The sequence below is a fragment of the Tachysurus fulvidraco genome, chromosome 3, assembly GCF_022655615.1.
Source record: "Tachysurus fulvidraco isolate hzauxx_2018 chromosome 3, HZAU_PFXX_2.0, whole genome shotgun sequence".
NCBI lineage: Eukaryota > Metazoa > Chordata > Actinopteri > Siluriformes > Bagridae > Tachysurus > Tachysurus fulvidraco.
In genome coordinates, this window is record NC_062520.1 from 18,252,815 (window position 1) to 18,279,604 (window position 26,790).

The 26,790-nt window shown below is 39.0% G+C and overlaps 1 protein-coding gene across 1 annotated transcript in view; it reads right to left on the reverse strand.

Annotated features, from left to right (window-relative positions):
• Positions 1-1,950: 1,950 nt before the first annotated feature.
• Positions 1,951-26,790, reverse strand: part of snrka (SNF related kinase a) — a 31,225-nt gene continuing 6,385 nt past the window's right edge. Inside the window, exons 3-6 of the mRNA XM_027149323.2 lie at positions 15,599-15,740; positions 7,327-7,539; positions 6,648-6,782; positions 1,951-5,458 (exon numbers count right to left, since the gene is read on the reverse strand). Of these exons, the coding sequence (XP_027005124.1) occupies positions 4,153-5,458; positions 6,648-6,782; positions 7,327-7,539; positions 15,599-15,740 (1,796 nt within the window). The 3' untranslated portion in view covers positions 1,951-4,152. The remainder of the gene's footprint in view (positions 5,459-6,647; positions 6,783-7,326; positions 7,540-15,598; positions 15,741-26,790) is intronic.

Sequence of the window (26,790 nt, forward strand, 5' to 3'; positions counted from 1 at the left end):
TACAGTTGTAAATGTCTTAACTGATTCATCTACTGAAGTGTATTCAAAAGTTCTCTAAAGGTTCTACACCCACCATCTATTTTATTAGAAACACATGTACATTCATGCAATCTGTCAATCAGGTGGCAGCAACACAATGCAGATGCAGGTCAAGAGCTTTGGTTAAGATATTTTTTTCCTCATTTTGTTTATTTTGATAAGAGCATTAACTAAAGATTTGTGTCTGTATGATTTCCTGCATTGTGCTGAGGGTTTTCATAAAGGTGTTGCTATTGAATCGATGGGAGCAGATCGATTAAAGTATTACAGTATTAACCGGTTACATAAAGGATTTATCAATTTTAGTGGAAAAGTGTGTTTCAGTTCCTTTCCCACATGATTAGGTTTTGGTTCCTTATCTTCACCAACTTATTACATGTGGCACGTTTTATCTGCACAGCTGTACCAATTTTTATGCTGTTTATGATCTTTTTATTTGTGTGTAGACATGGGTAACTTGGTCATATACAAAATAGTGGGCTCATGATGTGGAAGCCATGCTTGAGTACAGCTGCTAGGGTCATTCTCAGATTTACTCTTCAGTGGCAACAGCATCAGAAAGTGCAGGGCAGAGCTCAAACCCACCTCTCAGCATTTATTCATACTGTGTGGGACTACAGAGAAGGTGGAACACGCTGCATACACATGTCCAGATCTCTTCTCACAAGGCACCAAGGTACTTCGAGAAACCTGGCAGCAGACGACGATAGTAAATCAGTATAGGAAACCTTTCAACAGCTGTGTTTTAACGGCTGCCACGTCACATCAAATCGCCCTACACTCTGCACTGGATGTGCCAGGGCTGAACTCAGAGCAGGAACGTTGTGCCCAACAGGAACTAGGCTTTGGCTTTAGTAAGGAAAGAACCTTCAGGGGACACGTTCACACAAAAACTTAAGGTTAAACAGCTCCTACTGACTAATGCACACAAAGATACAAAAAAAATATAAATAAAAAGGCTCTGAATTTGAAACTTTCTGAAAGTAAACATTCTCTAACTGCTTTTCTGCCTATCTCAGGGCTTTACAACTCACTCCAGCGTCTGCTGCCATACCTATTTATAGATATTTCTGCTACGTGTTTATAGGACAAAACCTGTTATGTTTTTACACGTTCAACTTTTACACCATGGTTATTCTCGAGAAGATCAAGAAAGCTGTTTCAAGACTATTTCACATGAAAAATAGGTGACGTTCTTTATATCGTTTGTATTAGGATTCAACACCAATTCTTCAGGAGCTTTCAAAAAACTGCACATATGATGTTTTAAGAAACACTAGGAACTTTCAGCAGCACTTCAGAGAGCTTCTTTTGCAAGAAGAAAAACCTATTTTATTTTGACTGAGAAAAACTTATTAAAATATATATTGCAGGAGAGACAGAATCTGTTTACAAAAACTTCAATTTGTCCATTTTTATGTGCTGTTTATTCTATAAAAGGCTCACAGAGATCCTCTGTATACCAGGGGACACAATGCTAGAAACACATTGGACAGGGCACAATCTCACACACACACACACACACCTTCACTAAGGACAATTTAGAGATGCCAATTAGGCCATAACATGTTCTTAGACTAGTGAAGATACTCAAGTCCCTGTAGAAAGCCCCTGAAGCACAGGAGAGCAGGCAAACCCCATGCACACAGGGCAGTGGTGGGAATCAAAGGTGTGAGGCAAACATGCTTAGCCTCAATGCGAATTTCCTAACTTCATTTTTTTTTTTAAATTGCTCTGCTTTCAGTAGTTTCACAGGATGCACAAATACTAGTGTGTGACATCTGCAGAGGCTGTACCAGAACCTGATGACACACAGCTTAAGATAAACCATAAAAAAAAAAAAAAAAAAAAAAAAAATCACATCAACCCATATTGTATGCACTGGAGAAAAGAAACACACAAAGGCCAAAATTTAAAGACATCTTCCACAACATTTAATTTTTGGACATTACCATAACTATATATAACTTGAGGACAAGTTTCAACAACAGAACATTGAATCATTTTGCTTCTTTACTGTTGTTTTTCTTTAGAAGAAGTCAGTACACAATTTTGGTCCAGTAACATTTTGTGGCAGTTCTTTTCCTTTTCGATGTCCATGGATCAATTATGTTGAACATTCAACACATGCACATAATCATTTTACCTGTTTATATCGGCGCAGGACAAAGTCTGAGACCAACATCATGAATATAGCACTGTTTTCTTTTTCAACATTGCTAAACTTACTGGAGAACACTCACGACTAGTAAAGCTATGTTACAGCTACGAACCAGACGGCTGACGCTGCGGTTTTACAGAGAGTGTGCACTGTATTTACATCTTTATTTACAGACCCTACTGTTTAAAAATGAAAACAAAAAATACGCAAGATAATTCTCTCTCTCTTTTTTTTTTGGCCAAGTAAGCCATTCTATGACTGTACATATAAAAGAAAAAAATATGTATATTTACAGATAGCTGCAACTTATAGCTTATTGCCAATGCCCTTAAAATCTCTCCGACTCTACTGCTTCGGCTGGACGCCGTACAACTGTTTACAGTGGCTCAAAGATGGTCACTGAAAGGCCTGTTCCTTTATCATCTATTGCCTGAATGAGTGCTCGTGTATCTCATCGTGGCTTCAGCTGTACGTGGGATTTAGAGCCAGGTGATAGATCAGCATAGCTTTAACTAGAAAGCCAGCTCGATGCCTGTATTCAACACAGCACGTTAAACAGCAGTCCTTTAGGAAAAAAAGATAAAACTTTTAAAAACTTATTTACATACCCTATAGGCATCTGAAGCCAGTCTTTTTTAGAGACTGGTAGTTACAGTAACTGAAGTGTTTACGAACAACAAACAGAGTGAGTGAGGTCAGAACAGTTGGCTGTTGACTGGGATCTGGAGCTCAGCAGTATATAGGAATTCATTTACTAGTGTAAATATATTATTATTATTATTATTATTATTATTATTATTATTATTAAGGCCTTAATCTCTTAACAGAATTAAACCAGCCTGCTAATTCTAGACTAGAGAACATGACCAAAATGTTTTAATGGTTTTCGTTAAAAGATCAATATGGTGGATGCCTTCATTCCTGCTACTGCTCTACCAGGACTCCTCATTATCGGAATATGGGCATGTTGGATTAAAAATGGAAGCTATTTTAACAGAGAACTTACAGTGTATTATACAAATTTGTTTTCGATAATTATTTGGGTTTAAACTTAGGGTTTATTTAAACTTAGGGTTTATTTATCTGAAAAGTTAATTTTGGTTAATAGAATTGAATCAAAAGCTATAGTACATGAGAATGTACTTTTAATAGGTTAATTTGCTGACAGTTGTTTCCTGTCTGAGGGAAACGGTATTTTTAAAAACAATTAAACAATTTTTAAAATGTTGCTAGGAATTATTTTTAATATACTAAAGGTAGTTCAATATATGTGTGATTTATTAAACAACAATTAGAAACATACATTGATTTTCTGTGGAATTATAAATTGGTCAATTATTTTAAGACATCAGAAATGGCCATAAATCATAATTAGCAGTTTCCCTCGAATGCTGTTTGAACCCACTAAATAAATCCACTAGGATTTAAGTCTGACTGTAATTGTTGCACTTATTATGGCTAAAGATTTGAAGTGTTCATACAACCTGGCAGGTGCTTCTCTATTTCACTATTGGTCATATTTATTTGTCTTTATTAAATAATTCATTTTATCATTAAATAAAATTCTACAGTTCTGTTTGATTAACTGGCCAAAACCATGTAAACCATCTTAAGAGCTTATCACTTCAGGAGATATAAAACAACAACAACAAAAAAAAAAACAAAAAAACAAAACAAACAAACAAAAAAAAAGGGATGGAAAGCAAATGAAAAACAGTAAAGGGGGACTAAAAAATACAACCCCACAAAAAGTCAGAAAACAAACAAGCTAGCAGTGTGCACCTCATTAAACCTAACAGGTCTAAGAAAAATAAATAATTTGTAAGAACAGTTAAGACGACAGAAGATTGGGAAAGATCTCACAAAGCTACGGGAGATCTGAAGGTGTTATTATGCTACAAATGCAGCAATGGGAGCAAATTGACTATGAGGTTTGATCATGTGATCCACCATCATATGACCTGGCAGCAGCTGGCCTGGGCCGACGCACAAAGCAGCCCGTCCCTGGGGCTCCTCTGGATGTTTACGGAGATGGTTTTCTCACACAGAGGTAGCTGAAGAACGTTGGATTTCAAATTCAGGTTGTTCTCCTTGGCCAGGGCAAGTTCATTCAGCATGGCTGCTGTTTGGTCCTGGTAACAGTCCATTAATCCGCCGCCCACATTAAGAGTCTTTTCCAGGCTGCCGTTCGAGCCGATGCACATCTTCCATGAGGATTTTTCTTGCACTTTCACACTGGACAGACTCTGTGGATCCATGATGAAGCGTCCCCCTCCTCCTGATCGGCGATGCTGCAACTGGGAGTTTAAGCAGAGACTCATGAGCTTCAAGCTCTCCATCAGTTCTCCTGTGCTCCGCGGTGCAGTGCGTGTGGAGCCTGAAGCAGGGTTGCTATTGCCATTGGAACAGCTGGAGGGGCTTCCCTGTCCTTTAGAACCCCCTCCCTCTCCTGTGTTTCCACTTCCACCACTTCCGCCATTACTGCTGCCCCTGTCTGGTCCAGAGTTCCCCTCCCCCGAAGGTTTGCTCTGTCCGCCGCTGCTGCCACCCCCTCCGTTGCCCCCAGAATTTCCTGGTGGCCCCTCGCTGCTGTCCCTACGGTGCCAGTTGCTGTATGTGAAGCCTGAGTCTTTGTCGAGGCGACGACGGTGGCTCTCAGAGTCGTCATCGCTGGTCTCCGAACTGGAGCAGCTGGAGCCACGGCCCTGGCTCTTGCGGCGATGGAAGCGTTTTTGTGTTGTGCCGGGCGATGTCATGTTCATCTTGAGGCGGCTCAGCTTGGGTGGCAGACTCTGGTCCATGTTGAAATCATCTTCATCGGACCCTTCCTCTTCATATATTTGGTTGAGCACTGGTGCACTCTTGCGTGAAGTCAGCCGGTTAGTGACGGAAGGCGGCTTGTGGCGTAGGATCACCTGTGTGGGGAGCGGTGATGGCTCCTGCTCATCTTCCTCCTCCTCATCCTCCTCAACACGGAAAAGACATGTTCGCGGCTTGGCCGAGGCAGATGATGTGCTGCTGGGTTTGAGGGGGCTTTGGGTGAGAGACGTCATCTGGCCAGGGTAAACGGCAGTGCTACAGGCCTCGCTGCTCTCTTCTCGGCGGCCCAGATCCAGGAGCCCTTTGTTCCGGTGACCATTCAGAAGGTTCTCGGTGCTCCGGGCAGGAGACTGTGGCCCCCCTGCGTGTGAGATTGAGGAAGCAGCCAGGCTGTCCTCAATGTCTTGGTGCAGGTCGTTTTTAGTCGGCCATGACTGCCTATAAAAACAGAAAAATAAACAGAAACCATGAGCCACAGAGGGACAACTCCATGTTGGGCATTCTGTTAATACTATATTACTACTAAAGCTAAACTGGGTAACTCACAATAGTGTTATTAATAAATCAATCACTGAAAGGCTCAAACACACCAGAACGATAAGAAATGAAAAAAGGATAGCTCTCCTATCACAATCACTGAACTGAGCTTCTTGGTGAATCTTAGAACACTTGCAGGCTTAAGCTCCACAGTGATGATGGGGTTTGAAGCTACAAGACCCAATGGAGTCATCCTCATGTTCCCTGTAGCACTGAGGTGCACTCATGTTCCTAGGTTTACAAAACCACTGTCAAATCTTTAGACAATACACAAAGCTTTTGTTGACATGGCAACAAGCAAAACAGGGCACCCTACTCAAGTCAAAGTACAAAGCAAGAAACAATACAAGGACTAAAAATAAATAAATAAATGAATAAATGAATGAATGAATGAATAAATAAATAAATAAAATAAAATAAAAGAAAAGAAAGAAAGGAAAGGTGACACAGAACTCTTCCAAACAATGGTCTTTTATGTCTCTGTTGTCCAGTCTGGCACGATCCTATAATTTCTCATACAAATCATTTTCTAAAATACAAACAATCTCATTTACATTTAAACTAAAACAGTCTTGCATGAGACGAATAGATGACTGTACTTGTAAACCATTCCATTCCTTTCTCCAATCCTCCTAAACAGAAAGCAGCACCTATGCTTTTCTAGGTCAGCCCAAACCAATTTTTCAGCCTGCTAACACATTTATCAGAACCAGAAATGTGCTGTCTGTCCTCATTGTGCATTAAGAGACAAATCCTGACATACAGCAGAATCTCTCTCTTAGAAGGAAGCCATAACTGAATTCTATTCCTCGCAGATAGCATCTGGGGCAAATGATTGCTTGCAATTAATCCTCAGCTAGCTAGCAGTGTATTGCACAGGTGCTCCTTCAAAGCTTGCTCTGGATGTACGCTACTCACTTCAGAAATGAAAGCTGTGAAAGATCAGGTACAGAGAGCATTGGCAGTTTGTGAGTGCATTACAGCTGAAAGAGACAGCAGTCCTCAAGTGCTGAAGAGTCTGTACTGAGTTGCAGTGAAGCTGCAGCTCGACCCCTAGGCCCTTAGGCAGACAGAGGCCATTAAACAGTACCTGAACTGAGCTTTGATGTTGCTGGGGCTGGAGGATCGGGGCTGCACCTCCTTCTCCTGCTTCTCCCGTAGGATCCGCTCTGCCAGCAGGAAGTAGGTAGCCGTGATGTGGTTATACTTGTTAGTTTCTAGGGCTCTGGGGAAGCAGAAAAACATACTTAGGAGGATTGAAAATGCTAGAAAGAGAAAGAGGGATGAATTTTCACATCGTGTACTGGGCAAAGAAGCCATCCAAATGTATACCAAAGAGGATAACAACAGCTGATCAGACTCTATGTGGTCTTTTATGCTGCTCAAATATGCCCGACTAAAAATAGTAGGCTATTATACATAAGCATGCTCACTGATTTCTGTGAGCCTTTTTAATGCAGATGTAATGAAGCTGGCATGTCCTCAGCACGGTTCCAGTGCTTAGCACGGCCTGAGCATATTTGCAGTCCCTCCTCTCTGCTTCTTAGGGATTACATTATAATGAACAAACTGGAGCCACTAAATAGGGCCGTTTTTTTTTTTTTTGACGGCTATAGCATAAAGAATGGCAAAAATCTCTCTTCCCTGCAAAGAACTCTCCCAGGGTGAAGCTACTGCCTTGACCTCTATTGTCAGTGGCAGCATGAGGATCAGAGAGGGAAAAAATGCTCTCTGTTCTCAGCAGGAACATGCTTTATAGGGACACTTACTCAATGATAGTTTCTCGGTCTGCAATGTCTCCATGCACCATGCGCTGGATGATGGAGTTGTGTTCTTCCTCAGAAAGGTTCTTGTGGGACACCAGAGGTGTGCTGAACTTGGTGGCTGGGGACGGATCCACTCCCTGTAGCCACGCATGGCTCTCAATCTCCTCCAGTGAGGCACGGTGCTTGGGATCCCTCTGCAGCATCCGATTGATCAGACTGTTAGGAAAAAAGATCAATCACCATGACAGATCAGAGCATGCCAAGCCAAACAGCTACAGTGATATGGACAAAACACTATAGTTACAGTTCACAAGTTAAAACATCACACTGGGAAATGTCAATGACAACGAGGTGTGTTGAATTTAGACTTATTTTAAAATGCAATAAATAAAGTGCACATCACTCAGGCATCCGGCACAGAACCTACTCGAGTAAAGCTTAAATGTAATCAGTGTTACAGCTATAAATATAATAATAATAATAATAATAATAATAAAATCTGACATCAAGCTTGACTGATGTGGCTCACTTCAAAATATGTTTTTTGAGGAAAAACTTAACTGTTACAATCTTTCTAATATTTTACTCTTTCAGTACAGAAAATGACAATGACATTATATATATATATATATATATTTAATTTTTTTTTCCCCAAATTGAGACATGTTTGGATTACCTTCCACAGAACTTATGCAAAATTTTGATGATAAAATCTGTGTGAGAAGGGAGCCATTAACCACCACTGGGGAACGTAAAGGGATGTACTGTTACTTGTAGCTCGACAGTGAAAGACCCGAGTGTTATATTAGACAGCAACTTGTCTTTTGAAAATCATATCGCCCATATTACAAAACAGCCTTCTTCCACCTTAGAAATATTGCCAAGCTAAGAATCATCCTCTCTGTATCTGATGCTGAGAAGCTAGTTCATGCATTCATGACCTCTAGACTGGACTATTGTAATGCATTACTAGGTGGTTGTCCTGCATCTTTAATAAATAGGCTACAGTTAGTGAGTTAGAAAATACAGCTGCCAGAGTTCTTACCAGGACAAGAAAATATGATCATACACTGCCTACCTGTTAAGTTTAGAATTGATTACAAACTGCTGCTACTTGCATACAAGGCTCTTAATGATTTAATTCCCTAGTCCATGGCCAACCATCTGAGGGTCCGGAGACATCTAGAGATGTACCAGCTCCAGCTGGACTCAGCTTCATGAAATATTCAGACATACTAAGTGGAGATGCCAACATCCTCTTCATCAATACACAACGGTCAGATTGTATATTTATAAAATCACACCCTCCAGGGTCACCCACATGAGGATTGGTTCCTTTTTGAGTCTGGTTTCTTTTAAGGTTTCTTCCTTTATATTCAGGGGAGTTTTTCCTTGCCACAGTCACTTAATATTAATCTTAAATTTTTGTATTATATGAGTCTTTATATTACCTTTTTGTTTTATTTTTATGTTCTATAAAGCTGCTTTGAAACAATGTCCATGGTTAAAAGTGCTATACAAATAAATTTGAATGTAACATGACCAAGAAATCCAATGCTGAATGTGGACACCACTAAACATGTGGAAACTTCATTTTTTGGTCCTTGGTTAAATCACCAGTAATCAATATCAATAATCAACTGCTTGCCGGTTAGAATATGACTGAATTAGCTGATCGTCCTGAAAGATGTTTTTCTTGAAAATGAGAAGCTACTAAAACCTCACTGATCCTCTCAGCAGTCAGCGAGAAGCGAGAAATGACAGAAGAGAGAAGTGTAAATGAGTCGTGTTAAAAAAAACAACAGGAGCTCTCAGTTGTTGTTTTTTTTTTTTTTTTTTTTTAAGCAGAAAGCAGAAAGCCATCCTCAGAGCAGGCCTTCAGCATTCAACACATACACAATGCCAAAATTACCACTGCGGCTTAGCTTTCGTCAGCATACGACACTGACTGCTTCAATGGAGAGGCGGAGAGCTCACTGTCTCAAAAGGGAAAGGGATAAAAGAACCAGCTCCATGTGCATGCCAATAATTACAGACAAAAGACATTACAGCCAAGATGCTAAAGTATCAGTCACTGGCACCCATTTTATTTTAGGTCTTTGTTATTAGTGGTTATTTCAAATAAACTCTCTCATCCTACACGAAGCATTTTGTTCATTATTTAGTACGCAGGCAGTTGCACTGAAGCCTGATATGGGATATCAGAACCATGGTCATCAGCTCTTCTGGCAATGGCTGTAGCTGCAAGATGTCTATAATCACAGAGTGAGCAAAAGGGCCAGTTGTACTAAATAATGGGTTTCAGATTTAGCCTTTCATTGTGCCCAATATCAATGGCCACATAATCAACTACAGAACAGATCATTCCACCAGGGCTGAAGCAGAACATGTGTGTTCTTGAATGTAACATTGCTCTATAGCTCAGTGTAGACTCATCAGTGCTGTGAATCACACTAATAACGCTAGTCTTACTTGCTCACTATCTATGCTATTACACAATGTCTCCTTTCACCTTATACTGTACTAACTTTTTGCCAACGTGGAACCTTATAATCCACAGTAATGTGGCAATATCAGTTATCTGATATGTAAAGAATCTTAACACACCTGCATCAAGTGCAAAGTGAACAGCTGGTCAAGATCATGTGTGAAGCTTCCCATTTTTATAAACCTGGAATTTAGTTACAACTCTTTCCTTTACTGAATGAATTCATGGTGACATAAATGCTGAGCAGCTCGAAACGAGCTAGATTTACTTAGAAAACCAGCCCATATCAATCTTTTCTCATTTGTGCCACATTAAAGCGCTCCATCTCTTCCCTGTGCTGCAGCACTTCAGCAGCAGTTTAATGGGAAAACACATTTCTTATCTGAAAAGCTGGTGGTCTATTGGGGGGGGGGGGGGGGGGGCTGCTGCTGCTGCTGCTGAATTGCTCTAATTACACTCATCAACTGAAGACAAGCCCAGATTTGCTGAAAGCCTTCAATTTGAGGAGCTGCACATGCTGGCGAGATGGAGGTCTGCTAAAAGCTTCTCTTTTAACTCAATCATTAAGAAATGTAGCCAGAAGACAATATAGCTGAATTAATCTGACCAAATCAATACGGTGGAATTAAAATATTCCCATTTGGTATGACGCAAAATCTAGACAAAATTCCATCTGACAAGCTTGGACGAAAATATCTGAGCATTCTGTGAAAGTCAGCAAACCTCGTCGACCTGGTGACAAAATCGTCCCATGAATTACTAAAGTGGTAAATCAGAGCAGTAGTGTGTTTTACTGTGTGCAGTGTTCAGAACTGTGCCTCAAAAGAAATAACAAAATGTGATTATACACCTTTAAATAATGAGATGAATATTTGGAAATGTGGATTTAATTTGGAAATTATGTTTGTAAAACTTTAAAGGTGACTTTAAAGGTGACAGCTTAAAGAAAACTGTAATTGGTTACAATCTGGTTATGTTCAGAGCATTTGTGTAATTTCGTATGCTTCTGATAATAAAGACAAACAAGTATCAAGTCTCCGAATTGAAGGTTCTTAGAGGTGCATGATGAAATGCTGAAACATTATATACTGGAAGTTAAGAACTATGGGCAAAGTTCAGAAAGCTCCATCATTACTGTGCATCTGTGTTTCAGCTCATATCTGTAACCCTCACAAATGAGGCTTTTACTACACAGGCAAGTTTAAAGGTAACATATTAGCTTGATATCTACCAAGATTGAAATTAATTATGTAAGCCTGTGCTGGAGGCCTGAAGCAGGTTAATTTAAAGCCTGTTTAAAGAGTTATAATGTATATGATGATCACTGAACATAGACAACAGTCTCAGAAGCATGCAGACAAAGATCATGGCACCAAATCTCCTGCACGAGACAACATTCCACCTTTATTCCAGTATCTACATGAATAAACATCACCTTTGAAACAGATCCTTAAATTATGAACATGGCGTGTAACATTGTTTACATATTTAACATTCTTTATTTACATCATTTAAACAGCCCTCTCTATATTAAAGAGACAAAGCCAGCTATCTCAAAAGGAACACTGTTTAAACATGAAGAGGATGTTTTCCTCCCTCCTTTCCTGAAGACTAAATATATCCTCATGGTCTCCTCGAGCGGAAAAGGATGACCAGGGAGTGGAATGTGGAACTGCTGCTTGAAGCGCTCGAGTTATTTTTAGTTTATTAATCGAGTTTACCAAAAGAACAAGTTTTTCCCCTCACTGATCCTGGACTTTAAGAAACAGGAGAGAGGGGAACATGTGAGCTGTACTTCTGCAGGATGAACAAAAACAAAAGTAAATAAATAAATAAATAAATCTACAAAATATTTAGGATCAGCCAAAATCCCGTTACCCGCTATTTTTAGAGGCGGTGTTAAAAAACCAGGCCTTAAACCATCTGAGTTGTAAGAGAACCTCTAGACTCGTGATGCATTCGACATACCTCAGAAGTGAAAAGTCCACGCATTCAAGATAAATAGTGGGGGAGGAAAGAAAACAAACAAACAAATACAAGAATTAAAACAAAAACAAAAAACCACACACCAGGTCATCCATGTTCCCCTTTGGTTAGCAAACGTTGATGATCTATGTTTACCTACTCAGAACAGCAGACTGTATAGTCAGAGTTTTAGATTTATTAATCATAGATATCTATCTTGAATGAATAAATAAATAAATAAATAAATAAATAAATAAATAAATAAATACTTTGATCAGTATATGTAGGACTTTGTCATCAATGTGGAACTTTACCTCAAACTTTCTCAAGGTTTGTGCTGGCAATGTGCTTTGACTTTTTTGTTCCTAAACACAGACTGAGTGAACTAGCAGACAGCAGGGCAGCAAGCCAGCATAGCAACATTTCAGACTAGACCCGGATCATCAAATTGCCCCAACACATCTTACAACACATTTTCCATTTACATTACAATGCAGTGGAGTCTGTAAATATGGGTACAGTACTGAATACCATCCAACCATCATGGCATAAAGAATATATAACTGCACATAAGCAACACTTTCTCACGCTCTAAGAAGCACTGGGGTCAAAACACATATATTTTCGCTATCAGACTGAAAAATATTAGTTCTCAAAACAGCAAATAATAAGAATCTAGCTGAGGATAAATTGGTATGAAAAAGTGGAGTGCAACAGAAAATCTTTAGCCCTATCCTTTGGAGATCTCTGCCTGTCACGTACATCGACAGAAGGCCCCCTGTGATCTCCGGTATGCAGACAAGGGTGGCTAACGCTTTCCTTTGTGTGTGTTAAGCTGCCCTGTGAGGCAGAATGAGCAACAGTTGGAAAGATGTGGTTGGCTAGCTTCATGTGTCTCTGAGGAAGCATGTGTTAGTATTCGTCCTCCTCACTTGGTAGCTGTTGTGTGATTGGGAAAGCTGGATGGTGTGTGGGAATTAGCAGGTGACTGGTTTTCCCTGAATTTGGAGGAGGGAGTTGTCACATCTCCTCAAACACTTTTTTTTTAAACAATCATTAAATAATATTCTTTCCTGTACTTATATTTTACTGATATAAATGGAAGGTTACTAACTAATGGTGAGCAGATCCTCCAGCTAACTTCATCATCTATTCAGCTAAAGTGAAGAACAGAACAATGCAGCTGTTAGTACGTAAACAAGAGCCATTTCTTTAGGACTAGAGTGTAACCTGATCGTCTGATACATTTGCCCTTAGACACATGTTCTACCTGGAAGCAGCAACATCATTCTAACACTACAGGCAGGAAGCCAAAATAAACACAGAAGGGCAAAAGAATGAAAGAACGACTACAGCTTAGATTTTTCAGAAGTGCCCTGCTGAGATGTGAGGACACACCCTGTACAGAACAGATATTACACAACTAACAACAGTGTGGTGTAATGAGTTACAGGACTGCTGCATTCAGATAAGACCTCTGCCTTGATTTCATTTCAACTAGTACAGGGCTCAACAACCTGAGGGGACTCCTGAATGGATATAAATATGGAAAAGTGACAGGAAGTGCTTGATTTGCAGTCATGCACCAAATATTTGGCAGAACAGACATGCCATTCAGATGGCTATGCTTGTTGTGATTACTTTTTTCCATTTTATTTATTTGGAGTAGGCAGGGAAAACCACAGAAATAACACCAAGTAACGTAACATGCGTCTAAAAACTAAATGACTGTGGGTTAAAATAAAGAAAAAGTAACCACAACAAACATTGCCACTTTTAACAGGGACAAAAATCCCTTTAACTGTAAAGATAAATGCCATGGTCTTCCTCAGGCCACAATTATTTTCTGAACATAGCCAAACTAGCCAATTATTATTCTCATTATCTAAATGTTAACGTTACCATTAGGATTTTCTAAATCAAAAGAAAGTACAGAAAGCATTAAGTTCAAGGTGACACTATTTAGAGGTTTACTTGAATTAAAGCTGTTCTATTTGAGAACCGAGACAAACAGGCTAATAACTATGAGATCTCAATAAAGCTGACATTTATAATAAAATGTAATATATTATAATATAAATATCTATTGGGTGTGATTTCCATCCTTTTTGCCAAATAGAGCGTCAGAAAACTCACTATTAAAGCTAATGTAATAACAATCCAACCCTAATGACAGACAGACAGTTTCAATGAACAGAAATTCTTGTGTTACAGCTTAGTGAGTAACAAGTTACAACACTAACCCAAAAGATAAAATCTAAAATATATGAGAGTCTGGACAGTACTTTGCACTGGCTAATATAAAAATCCAAATGAATTATTAATAAACACAAATAAAGTCAATTTAGGGAAGTACTAATCCATCTTGGGAGTCTAAACTGCTCATCAGCCCCACTGTCTCACCAATATGAGATAAAAAGCTAGACAAATCAGCCTTAAATAACAATGACAGAAAATCCCCAAGGTCCTAACATGAACAGATGTCCTGACAAAATATTAAACACCACATTATATGAGAGGCAGCATACAAGGTTCTCCTATTCTTACAGCTGCTACGTATTTAAAATGTCCTACAAATGAAAAAGGTGCTACTTCAGATATAAAGAATAAAGATTTTCTGGTTGTAATCCAGAAATAAAAGGGTTTAACTCAATGCTACATGGATTGTTTCTGTAACAATGGCAACCAAAAATTCAAGTTGAACACAAACACTTACCTCGGCACACATAGCATTTTTTTTTTACGCAACAGCCCAGCTTTCACAATTACTGAAACCAATGACGAGACAAAATCTGCATTCATATCGGAAAAAGTCTTTGTATGTTGTTGTACTTAAAAAGTCAACAGACAGTAGAGGTCACTGATGGGACCACAAACTGTACTTAAAGCAGTGCTCGAGCTCTCCACATTGTTTGACAGATTATTCTATTTGCCTACAAAGATAATGATTAATGTGTCAAATTCAGTAAAATCTGGAATAATCTGTATTGAGCTGTGTGTTCATTGCTACTTTTGTTTCCCTACAAAGGCTGAATGTGTTTAATAATCTGTGTAAAAGAAATTTAAATCATCTGGGATGAAGAGTCAAAAAGCAACACGAAGCAAACATTCATTCTAAACTCCTCGGCTAAATCCATACTGTGTTTTACCGTGTTTTATCTGTGAAAATCTAGTTTTATTGTGAAAAGATATTGCATAATCAAGATATAAAACCGCTTCAGTAAGTAAAATCGGTGTCACTTTAGTGTCTTTTCATGTCGTGTTTGACCTTGGACGAGCTCGTCAGACATCATTTACTTCACCCATCAGCGATCAATTAGGCTGCATGCATCTTTTAAAATGTGTTAATTAAACTTGCTCGATGAGTGGCATTTGTGTAGATGTGTGACTATTATTACATTCAGACAGGATTATGTAGAATCCGGCTGCAGTAAACTTTCAGAGCAAGTGCACTTTGCCCCAGTGACTGTGCACTACATCTCACTTGGGTTCTGTGATTTATAGGGAAGAAATAGCAGTTCTTATTATTCTCCGTTGCCCTGGGTTTAGGCAATACTACTGCCTGAGGAAAAACTCAGCAGGAGCCAATTTTTACTATGAAGGCCATTTTTAGAAATTGCATTTGTTCCTCTTGAACTTTACATTGCTGGGAATTGAGGTAGTGAATTCAGGTCTTATCACAACACCTTGGAGGAAGGGGGGGGGGGCAGCTAAGTTTCTTCTTGTTAGTCAATCCTTAAATCTCATTTTAGGCTAATACAGCTTAGATACGGTGCTAGAGTGTTTTTAGAGGGCATGTAAGTGGTGTATGAGAACCCTTACTCCTTGCAGGCATTGGAGACATGGGTAGGTACGGTGTATTTACAGTCCATGATCATGGTGAGGGTTTCACTGTCGTTGGCTTCCTGGAAAGGAGGCTGTCCACAAACCAGCATGAAGAGTATCACTCCTAGACTCCAGATATCTAGAGAAACAAAACACACAGATAGAAATATGCATATGAATAAAAAAGAAAAAAAAAAAATCAACAAAAGGGCCATTTTTTTTCGCCACAAAAAAACAAATCAATTACAGAAAAGAAAACTACCAATTTCCTGAAACTGCTAAATAAGGTGTGTGTGTGTGTGTGTGTGTGTGTGTGTGTGTGTGTGTGTATTAAACAGCTCTCACAGGGCCTGAATGTCACAGCACACAGAGATATTCATATGAACTGACATCCTAACTGACCTGTTTTATTGGTTCTGATGAACAAGTGTGATTGGAACACAGGAAAATATCATGAATTATAAACATAGCAATCAGGTCAAACAACATAGTTCTTCTATTAATGACGAAACCCAAACAGAACAAGGCTTAAAATGAATTTAGCTGTAATTAAAGCAGCACAGAAGATTTGAGCAAAATTTCCATTAAATCTTCATCCTCAGAGGATTATACGGTCTTCCTTCATGCTGGACTTAATTTTAGGACAAGGAACCTAAATGCTGGTGAAGCAGCCAAGAAAAAAAAATGTCAAATTTCGTACTGGATGTTAAATGTTGCATGAATAAAACTCAAACACATATGACTAAGTTTGCTAAAAACCCAATGAGTGCGTAGTCAACGTACTGGAGAGCAGAACGACACCTACATATACTCTTATTCTCCCACAGAACTCCTCTGCTATGTCTGTCTGCACTACATATAGCTATTAATGGACACAGTGGTACAGTCTGTCCATTGTAGAGCTCTTGCTAGGTTTCTTTTTTATTAAACATGACCAAAATAAATGAGAATGATTCATGAGTCCAGAATGAATGACATACAGGGAAAAGCTACCTCAGCATGCGGTCTCGGACAGAGCAGTGTACCTGCAGAACAACTGGATCCTGCCACTCACAACTTTTGATATGGATGCGATTTACAAATGTAGATTTTTTTTGGATTTGTGATGCTATTTAACTATTTAATATTACCTCTCAGTGCCTTTAAAAATAGATTTTCTACTAATCATGAAAACATTAGGCCTGCCTTCTATTGAGATTTCTGATATGACTGATTTTAAATACCGTTTAATTTTTGATTTTTTTTTTATTTATGACCTATTCTGGACCCTGAAAATGCACAGGACTAAAAAAAAGGACATTTACATAATGCCTAATGTAAGATTTTCAAAACCATTGTTTCCAAAGCTTATGGCTAAATTACATTTGCTGCTTGCTGGGGGCTCTGAACTGCACACCTTGACGTCATCACGAAGATGCTCTGCATTATTTAATTGTTGCTAGAAGCTATATGGGGATGCAAGCATTACGCTGCTCAAAATGACTTGGCATACAAAATCAGCAAAAGCTCACCTCTTGCGTTTAACCATTGAGAAATCCTAATGGTGAGATTCGTCTTGCTATCCTGTAAACACCCCATCTCTGCTGCATGTGTATAAAAGCGAGGCTACTGTGAATTTTGTACAAAAAGAAACTACGCTTTCTGTGGAAAAAGTGGTTATATTTAGAAAAGATAATGAATAATTGCTTTAGTAACTACAATAACTACATCGGTGTCTTTTCGTGTCGTGTTTGTCTTTGGACCTTGTCCTCGTCAGACATCACTTCACCAATCAGCGTTCCATTAAGAACCTTTTAAAATGTGTGTTAATTAAACCTGCTTGTTTACTGGAATTTGAGAAGAGATGTAACTACCACATACTGTTACATTCACACAGAGAGGATTATGTAGAAACCAGCTGCAGTAAACTTTCTGAGCAAGTACAATACTTGAGACAATAAGCATTCTGGTTTCCCCTCAAAGCTCCCACCATTCCCTGGTGTCTACAGCTGGAACATTTACTGCTGATTTCCCAAGACTTCTCATTGATTTCAGTTAGATGAGCATGATTGTATCAGACAGAACAAAAATACATTTGACGCTGTGGGAATGAAATAAATCCATCTATGATGTACCCAGTAGCAGCTGATGTCACGTTACTTTACTTTTGTATTTTTATACTTTTATATTACTTTTGTATTCTTGTTATATTGCCATTTGCCTTTAAGGAGAGCTGACGTGACAGGGATCATAGGCTCAAGGCCATATAGAATTCAAATAAATTGAGTGCTGTCTGACCTAGCCTTGCTTTCACTGGTACTTCTGACGGCACGGAAGCTCATCGCACGCTACATGGCCATAGTGCGTTAAGTTTATTTAGGACATAAACCTTGGTATCTTCTTTGACAACTTGGCAGCTTAGGTCAGAGAGAAATCTGGAGGTAGCTGTACACCTGTCTGTGCTGAGTCTGCAGTGCTGCAAAATATTAACACGCTTGTAGAAAATTCACCGTCATGTAACTTAACCAAGCACATCGCGTCCCGATCACCTGAGCTCCCGGCCGGGAAATGAGAAACAGTATGTCGGAAACAAATCAGCTATCAAACCCCTTTATAGCTCGTACAGGTTTCACAGGAATTTCTGGGGGTGTGTTTGTGTGTAGAAAGAGGTGTGTGGGTGTATCCTCATGGCCAACAGCCTCATGCTTGCTTAATTTTGAATGACTGCAGCAGAAAGTGAAGTCAGGCCCTGGCTTGCTGCTAAATCACTTCATCATTGTGGAGGAATATGAGGGTGGTTATTAATCCGCATGCTGGACCAAGCAGAAACTAGAGCAGCCATACACTGGCCATCAACAGGAGGCCATACACAATAACTTCACACCTTAAAGTGTGCATTACAATAGGATTACTTTAATGTATTTTCTGGTTGAGATGAAAAACATGGCACAGCAATTCCTTAAAAATCAGATGACCTTGACGTACACACGTCTTCTGTGCTCATCACAAGCTAATATACTGTACTAGCTAGCACTAACACCACACAAACACACACAAAGTATTTATTACTCAGACTGTCTTCCCTGGTGGATGAAATCCGGGTTAATGAAGTCAGTGTCGTAACCAGGAAATTCAGAGCTGCAGATATGATACAGAGTTGTCAGGGATTGAAATAAGTAAAAACGTACTACTTCAGGGATTTGCCTGTCTAGAACACTGTTGCTTTTAGGCAGGGATGAATTCACTTCCTTTATGAGAGGGGTTTAGGCCAGTCTGGGGTTGAGTTATAGCTGCAGATGCCAAAAAAAGCCAGTGCTGTCAGTTTCACACGAGAGCTCAAGCCACATCCTCACAGTGAAACGTATGCTTTAAAGTAGGTCATTAGGACAGTCACCAGCGCTAGACCTCAACTACAGAGCAGGTACATGTCTGTGGCTGAAAGACCAAGTTATTTGTGAGCCAAAACATTAACAAAGGGTTTAAAGAGTTGTTTAGTGTAATTATTAAAGTTATTATGGAACTCTGTAGCCTTGCGAAACACTTTCAAGTTCTGGATCACTTTAAACAAGCAAATTAAAACAAACCCATCTGAACTGCTTCATGTTGTTTTTCAGTCTTTCTTGGTTACAACATCTAAAACACAGTATGGGAAATGATGGGTGCTCCCCTATGGTTAAATGCCACAATCTGTAAAATTCCTCAAACAAAATCTTAATGACAACAAAGCAAAGCACCTGCATGTGTAGATAAATAAAGGGGAATCGCGAACATGCAACATTCACTTGTGCAGACAGGATGCCAAGGTGAGAGACACAGAGCAAGCAACTTCCTGGACAACCCCATGCCCTCTTGCTCTTTTACCTCTAGGCACAGCTCTGTTTCAGATGGCACAAGGTGTTGCTATAGCAACCTGCAGGCTGGATTAATTACCCTGTGGGCAAACGGAACCGTGTCTGGCTGGCACGGGTAAGATCAGGAAGACGCTGCTCTAAACATAGCTCCATCATGTCCCCCCATTTTCCTGCCTCTCCAGCAGTCATTCCTGCTATTCTTCTTCCTTTCCCTGTTTTCCCCAAGCTTCAGCAGGGAGGTGCCAGCTCTCAGAGAGAAAACAATCTGTTGGAAACAAAGGGGTGAAGAGATGGGGAAAGGAGACGGAAAGGAGATGAGGGGGTAGCGCCAACCCTAAAAGCTTTCCTGTGGTGTCAGAGCAGCACAAAGCAGCAAGACTTGCGTAAAGCACGCATGCAAACATATGCACCTCGGCGGTAGTTTAATGAGCGATTCATGAATTTGACACTTGGCCATTTGCGCGAATGTGCTACTAGTGCATTGCATCACTCCACCGCTGCTCCAACCAACATCACATAAGCTCACTGACGTCGCCAAAGAGACAAGACACCCAGTGGCACGCCAGCGTTTACTCCATTTCAAACTTACAGCACATTATTTACAACAGTAAATCCTGTATATACTCCATCAGCAGACTGCAAACACAGTTTATATGGTCCTTGCTTACAAAGTTCCAAATAAGCAAATAAAGGCAACAAAGGGAAACACAAGGCACCTTTTATTGCTTTACCCTTGGTTATCAGCTTCTGGCTTTAAATAACGGTCACGTACAGTGTTCTGTTTTGAGCTGCCTCGCTTTAGCACTTTTGATTAAGGTCATGGACTTGTATAAACATCAAAAAAAAAAAAGCCTCAAAGTGGAGATTTTTTTAGCCCCCCATATCGTCATTTCACTAAGTAGACAAGAGGGGTTAAGTCTTTGATATTCTGTGAAACATTCATATATGGTTCGTATTTAGAAAACTGGACTCAGCAGACTGTGGGCAGTTTTTATATACACTATATGGACACCTCACCATCACACCCATATGAGCAGGTCGCCATTTGGCATTAACAATCTCCATTTTTCTGGGTAGGACTTTTGGGACTAGATTTTGGAGTGTGGCTGTGAGAATTTGTCCATTCTGCTAAAAGATTTCCCTGTGTACTGGTATCTGTATTTAAGCTCAACACAAAGGTGTTCAATGGGGTGGACCATCAGTGCCCGGGGAATACCTTGTTTTGTACACAGGGACAATGTCTCATTAGCTCCAGTAAAGGGAAATCTTAACGTTACAAAGACATCCTAAGCAGTGTGCTTATAACTATGTGGCAACAGTTTGGAAAGGCCCACACATGGGTGTGATGTACACATACTTTTGGCCATATGGTGTCCATTGGACACTTTCAAGCTCTAAGTTACTCCGCTGCAATAATTTAATTGGTCTTTATTAGGACTAACTTCTTATCACAAGAGATCACTAATCAGAGCTCTTACAATTCTCTTTGAGAATCTTTAGTTACAAGTTGAGATCCTGACGCTTGTCTAAAAGCCACCAATAACAGGATGCATGGAATAACACGAACATCGCAGAGAAGCTCCAAATGTACTAGTGGTTATGGCAAAATATAAATGGACAGAAAAAACTATATTACCTCAAGCTCGCTTATTTTTTTAAAAAAAAAAGTGTTTCTGTGACACCAGTTTCCACATACTGATGTACACAGAATAAAGTAATTTTCTTTATGCAGATGGCATAAATTCAGTCATGATTTTATTGGGATCATCTTATCGCATCTTGTGTTAGCTGTTCGCCTTATTTCAACTAAGTGAGAAAGACTGCAGTGTTAAAACCCAATTTAGATGCGCCGTTAATTTCTGAGCATGAGAACCTTTGCCTCTAGCCCAGATCCATGAGCTCAGTAATAAATGAAAACAAGGCAAATGAGTGTGGTGGATGGTTTGGGGGAAGCTGGAGAGAGCTGTGCAGTGGATGGTGAGCTGACCTCATTTTAAATGTCACTGAATGGAATAATTACAGTTAGTGGTTTACTGCCTTGTCTGAATTGTTCAAACTTCACCTGCAGAAAGAAAAAAAAAATCCAAGTCATATTTCCAAACTTGAGCCATATGCACGAATGCTGGCTTAAAGAGAAATGAAAAGCAAACCTGTGTAACTGAAATACAGTTGAACAGATACAGAACTGACAGTTTTTTGTGTCTCTAAGCTAAGTCTTAAGTGAACACCTTTCTCAGAAGTATCTTAAAACTGTGTGCCCAAGCTAATTAACACTTGGTAAATCAGAAACATGCATACTGTACTATAAATCTGCATAGTGACAGAAGTATAGTCTGGTTACTGTGTTGGGAAAGACCTGGACTAAACACATATGCTGTTAATTTATAGCACTTGAGAGAACTGCCACAGCGGGAACCCGAGCTATCGTGTAACCACTAAATGCCTGGAGGACAGTTGATCGCTCTCTTTCTTTCTTCCTTGCTCGCTCACACAGCCAAACAGATGTAGGCTACTGTGTGGTCCCATTAAACTGCTGCAAAACTAATATCAATGTCTAACTGACTTCATGTGGCTGAATGAGTAGAGAAAAGTTCGGTTAGATCAGCGCTTCACAACCCTGGTCTTTTGTATGGCTGCATGATTAATCACTGGCTGTTTTTTTTTTTTTTTAATAATAAACAACCCAAAAAAAAAAAAGGTTGCAGTTATGCAATATATAGCTGTATGCTTGTTCTATTTGTATTTTAGATTGACATAATAATGGCTTTGATGAGAGAAAATACAGAGGACAAAAGTGCTGTTATTGTCATTCACTGTTGAAAATCATTTCCAAGGTGTGATTTTTGCAGAACATCCCGTCAGACGCACATTAAACAGATCCTTTAGCCTTACTTTTTTCACACTCAGCACAATATCTAACCATCCTTTCAAAAATAGAGTTTCCCCATCCTATATTTTGTCGTTTCTCCACTCCAACACACCTGAGCCTGAACATGGATGGTCTGTACATGTTATTGGATTTCAGAGAAACTTGGGACAATAAAGATAGAACTTGCAAATTCAAGCTAGATATCAGCACCAATTAAATACTGTGAATAAATAAAGTATCTGAAAATATTAACGAGTTTGATACAGCTGCCGGAAAAAGTGCACTTCAAAAAACACCAGTTAGTTTTAGCAGAAAACATTGCTGCTGATGATGTGTAGCCACTGTCCAGAAGAAAAGTGACTCCAGCCAGAGACATGATCAGGACAGTTATGTCAGAGCGTTATACGTATCAGTTGACTGCACTATTTATAGTTTAAACCACACATCCTGTATTGACACATATGGTACACAGACAAGCCGGTTAATTCAACCCAGTACGCCGAGGACAGTACGGGTCAGCCGGCAACAGGAACAGGGACAAAATATGGGATTGCGTGCAACTGCGTTGTCTTTTAGTCATACACATTAATAATGTGAACATTTTTGTATTTTTTTCATTACTGAAGTTTAGTTTAAAGTAATAAAGAGCAAAACAAAAGGCCAAAATCACACAAAAAAATTTAATTGTAAAAATCTATACATGGGAAAGTACAGAAGTGAGTTCATTTAAATAAAAAAAAAAAAAACAGAATGCATCTCTCCAAGCAAAGTGTTTTTACTATCAAACACAACATGTAGGTTTAGGCCAGGTAGCTTGATAAAAGCAGGGATTAGTAGCGTGTTTGCTCTAGAGGGGAGACTTTGAACTAAAGCACTTCAAACCTCATTTCCACGTAACTCAGAACAACCACTTCCTGTATGAATGTGGGCTAAACCAGCTGGGTTAGTTTCTTTCAGAATTCTGCAAGCAGCAGCAAACAAAAAGTACATTTCAAACCACTAACTCATCAATCGACTCATTATTCTCCAATCTCTCCTAAGGCCGTGCTGAAGTGACAAATTCATTAGTATTAAGGAATGAGCTTCGTGGCTCTTCTTACACTAAGAAATTAGCTTGGCTTCATGAACATTACCGAGATTGTTCGAATTATATCTGAGAACAGGCTTCAGTATGGACTGTAAAGTGAAAGAAACGTTCACTTGCCATCTAAATTCTAGAAATCAACTACAATTATATAAAAATATCAGAGGTCACTTACTACAGAATACAATATTGCTTACTACAGTATCATTTTGAATATCAATAGATGTGAATTCGGTCTAATATGCAGCTAGTAGGAATTTTCTAACAGTCAATTCTACATCAATACTTAGAGCAAAGAGGAGGATAATAAAGTGGCAAGATAAAAAATAAAATTCAATATTGAAATATCTTTTAGGAATATCTTTTAGGTGTCGGTTCAATCACCCATTAAATTAAAAATAAAAAATAAAAAAAAAACCTTCTACTCCAATTACTTGGCATAGTCAGCCAGAATAAGGCTTCCGATGATGGTTTGCCAAATTTTTCCTCTAGAATCAGAATCAGCACATGTTGTGATACAATAATAATAATGAAGATAAAAAAAAAATGTAATTTTGGGCAGTCAACTAATAATTTATACACAACAGCAGCATCCATTTAACTCAATCAGTGCTGAATGCAATCATTTTTTTCCTCCTTGTTTTTTTTTTTTTTAAAAAAGAAAGACATAATGAGACAAATATTTTTCTGTGACCTAGTAAATTATTTGTTAGAGACTTCACAGCACATCTGTATGTGGCTCTTGATAAGGGCTTCTGCCATATGCGGTAAATGTAAGCAGGTCTTCTGTGCTTTCTAATCAGCACTCGATACCACAGAGCTCTTAACCTGTTACCTCTCATTCTCATAGTAACTGAATCAATATTCTTTGACTCGGCCAGTATAGAAGGACTGAGTATGAGCTGATGTCCCTAGATTATTAACATCCGTGTCCTCTTACAACAAAGGGGCTACAACAAAGGGTTGATAATACAGTCATAACATGTATTTGCTTAAAAGTAAAAACACAGCGCACATGCGCACACAAACGCCACAAGAGAGTTTGCTGGTAGTTAAGTACTGTATTAGCAATGTCGGAAATGAGAAACGTTTATATTTGTGTGAGCTACTTTTCCCTTGGACTTTAGCAGTTAAAATTAATTAGTTTTTTACAGTGTAAAAAATTACATGTTTAACTGTGCTTACACTTAGATTTAGCTAAACACTTTGTTTTCGTAAATGTTTTGGAATAAAAATGTGCCACGATGCTTAAATTGGACATTATTTTAAGCGGGGTTGGTTTTAAATTTGAATAACAGAGAAAAGAGCACGTTAAGTTGATTAATTTAAAGTATACTTACAGATCCATCAACCATTAAAAGGAATTTGTTATCTTTTAAACCTGATTTCTAACAGACTTACTGATCAGATACTGACTTTCCAAAAGCAAGGGAAGAAATTCTTTGTGTAACAGGTAAAGGACTAAATGGTCAGAGGGAAACATACCGGTTTAACATGTCTTACTGACCCCAGTGAACTCGCAGTCTTCTAGCCCCAATACTCAAGGACAAGCATATCTACTAACAAGGAAGTTAAATGCAACAGAACCCAAAAGAGCCAAATATCCTGCATTTATATCACAAACACCTACAACCTACATATCAAATCAGACAAAATAAATATTAAAATGTGAGGTCTGATAAGTAAGGAATAACACACAATATACTGCTGTTATCTGAAAATTATGCAGGCTGAAGTGTATTATTTTCATATAACTGCATGTGCTGGAGTGTGCTGTTCCACTTATAACAAACAGTGATTAGCCAACAATTGCACGGTTTATTTATTAACATACAAATCATTTTGCAGTTTATCAGTATACACTTAAATGTAATGTTCCATGGAAGAGTTATTCTCACTTATGTTACAGCCGCGATAAACAGACCTCCGACCCACACCTCGCTTTTTTCCTTCTCTCTCAAAAAGCAGTTTGTCATTTTACAGACAAACCAGTGAACGTAATCACCTCTGTCGTGAACCCGGTCTTCAGCTGGGAAACTCTTGCAACTTTTGCAAAGTGCTTACAACAGAGACTCCGTTCTGTAAATGTTACGTAAATGTTTCCCAACACGGTCATGTTACACGTGCTGTTATACGAATAAAACCAGATCAGATTTGAGCATTCAACAATCCTGTGATATAATACAGATATACTGAGTCTGAACCAAGTGATACTTTGGAAGGCTTCTGTTTAGTTTCAGCTGTTGTGGAAACAAAATGCAGAACAAAGTGCTATCAATTAGGAAGCAAGGCCGGAAATAATCTGTGCGGTGAGTCCAATGGCAATCAGAGCACACTGTGTATTTGATCACACTGACAGTGTCAATAAGGAATGTTTAATCAGGGTTCCAGCAGTGAAGCTTCAGCTCAAACAAAGAGAGGATTAACTGTTCCAACAGCCAATCGCCGCAACTGTGACTAGACTACAAATCCAAACAGCACTAGCAGCCGCTCTGTCCTTCTGTCTTCTTTCTTGTGACACACACTAATGGACGATGGAAATACAGACATACCCAGAAAGGCCGTTATACTTAAATGGAAATAGGAGACGAGAGAAAGTGTGTCTATGTACGCGGATTGAAAGAGCTTAAAAAAAAAGCAACAGCATTGCTAAATCTGGGGATGTGTGGAAAGGGAAGTGTGATGATTGGTTCATCAGCATGCTCCAACATGCTTATCTCACTCACACTACACACATGCAAATTCTGCAGGAACCTGAAGAGTCGACCATCTACTAAATTAGCACAGGAACTTTAGACTATTTCGGTAATCCATAGCTTCAATATCCATCAAGCAGCATTACTTTTAAAAGTGTAAATGCAGTGGTCATTAACAATCAACAAAGCAAAGATACCAAGTACTCCATACTATTTCTGTGCCATAAATATTTCATTTTAATCATCATAGAACACTTAAAACACATAAGCCATGCACACTGCCAGGAATCCCCTTGCATAAGGCTGAACTCTATATATAGGGGTAAAAGATGTAAATGGAACAGGAAACCAAAAGCATCACGTTAAGAGTTCTCGAGCGTGCATGCAAAATTAATTTGAACACTTTGTTTTTTAGCCAAACCAAGTCATTAAAAACGTTGGCCTTTTTTTTTCCTGCTCCAGCACATCCCAGTGCCTCATGATGGCCCTATTTGGCCTGGTAATAGCACTTATAGCAGTAAAAACAACAAAATATGCAAGACAAGGAGCTCCAAGGCCAAGACTAGGAACCACTGCTTTAACCTAGGGAGGCTATTAAAAAAAAATTAAAAATTAAAAAGAGAGTGAAATGTACTTCATGCACATTTACCAAACTATCCAAATATTATGTTCATTATGTAATTAGGTATACTAATATTTAGCTAGTTACT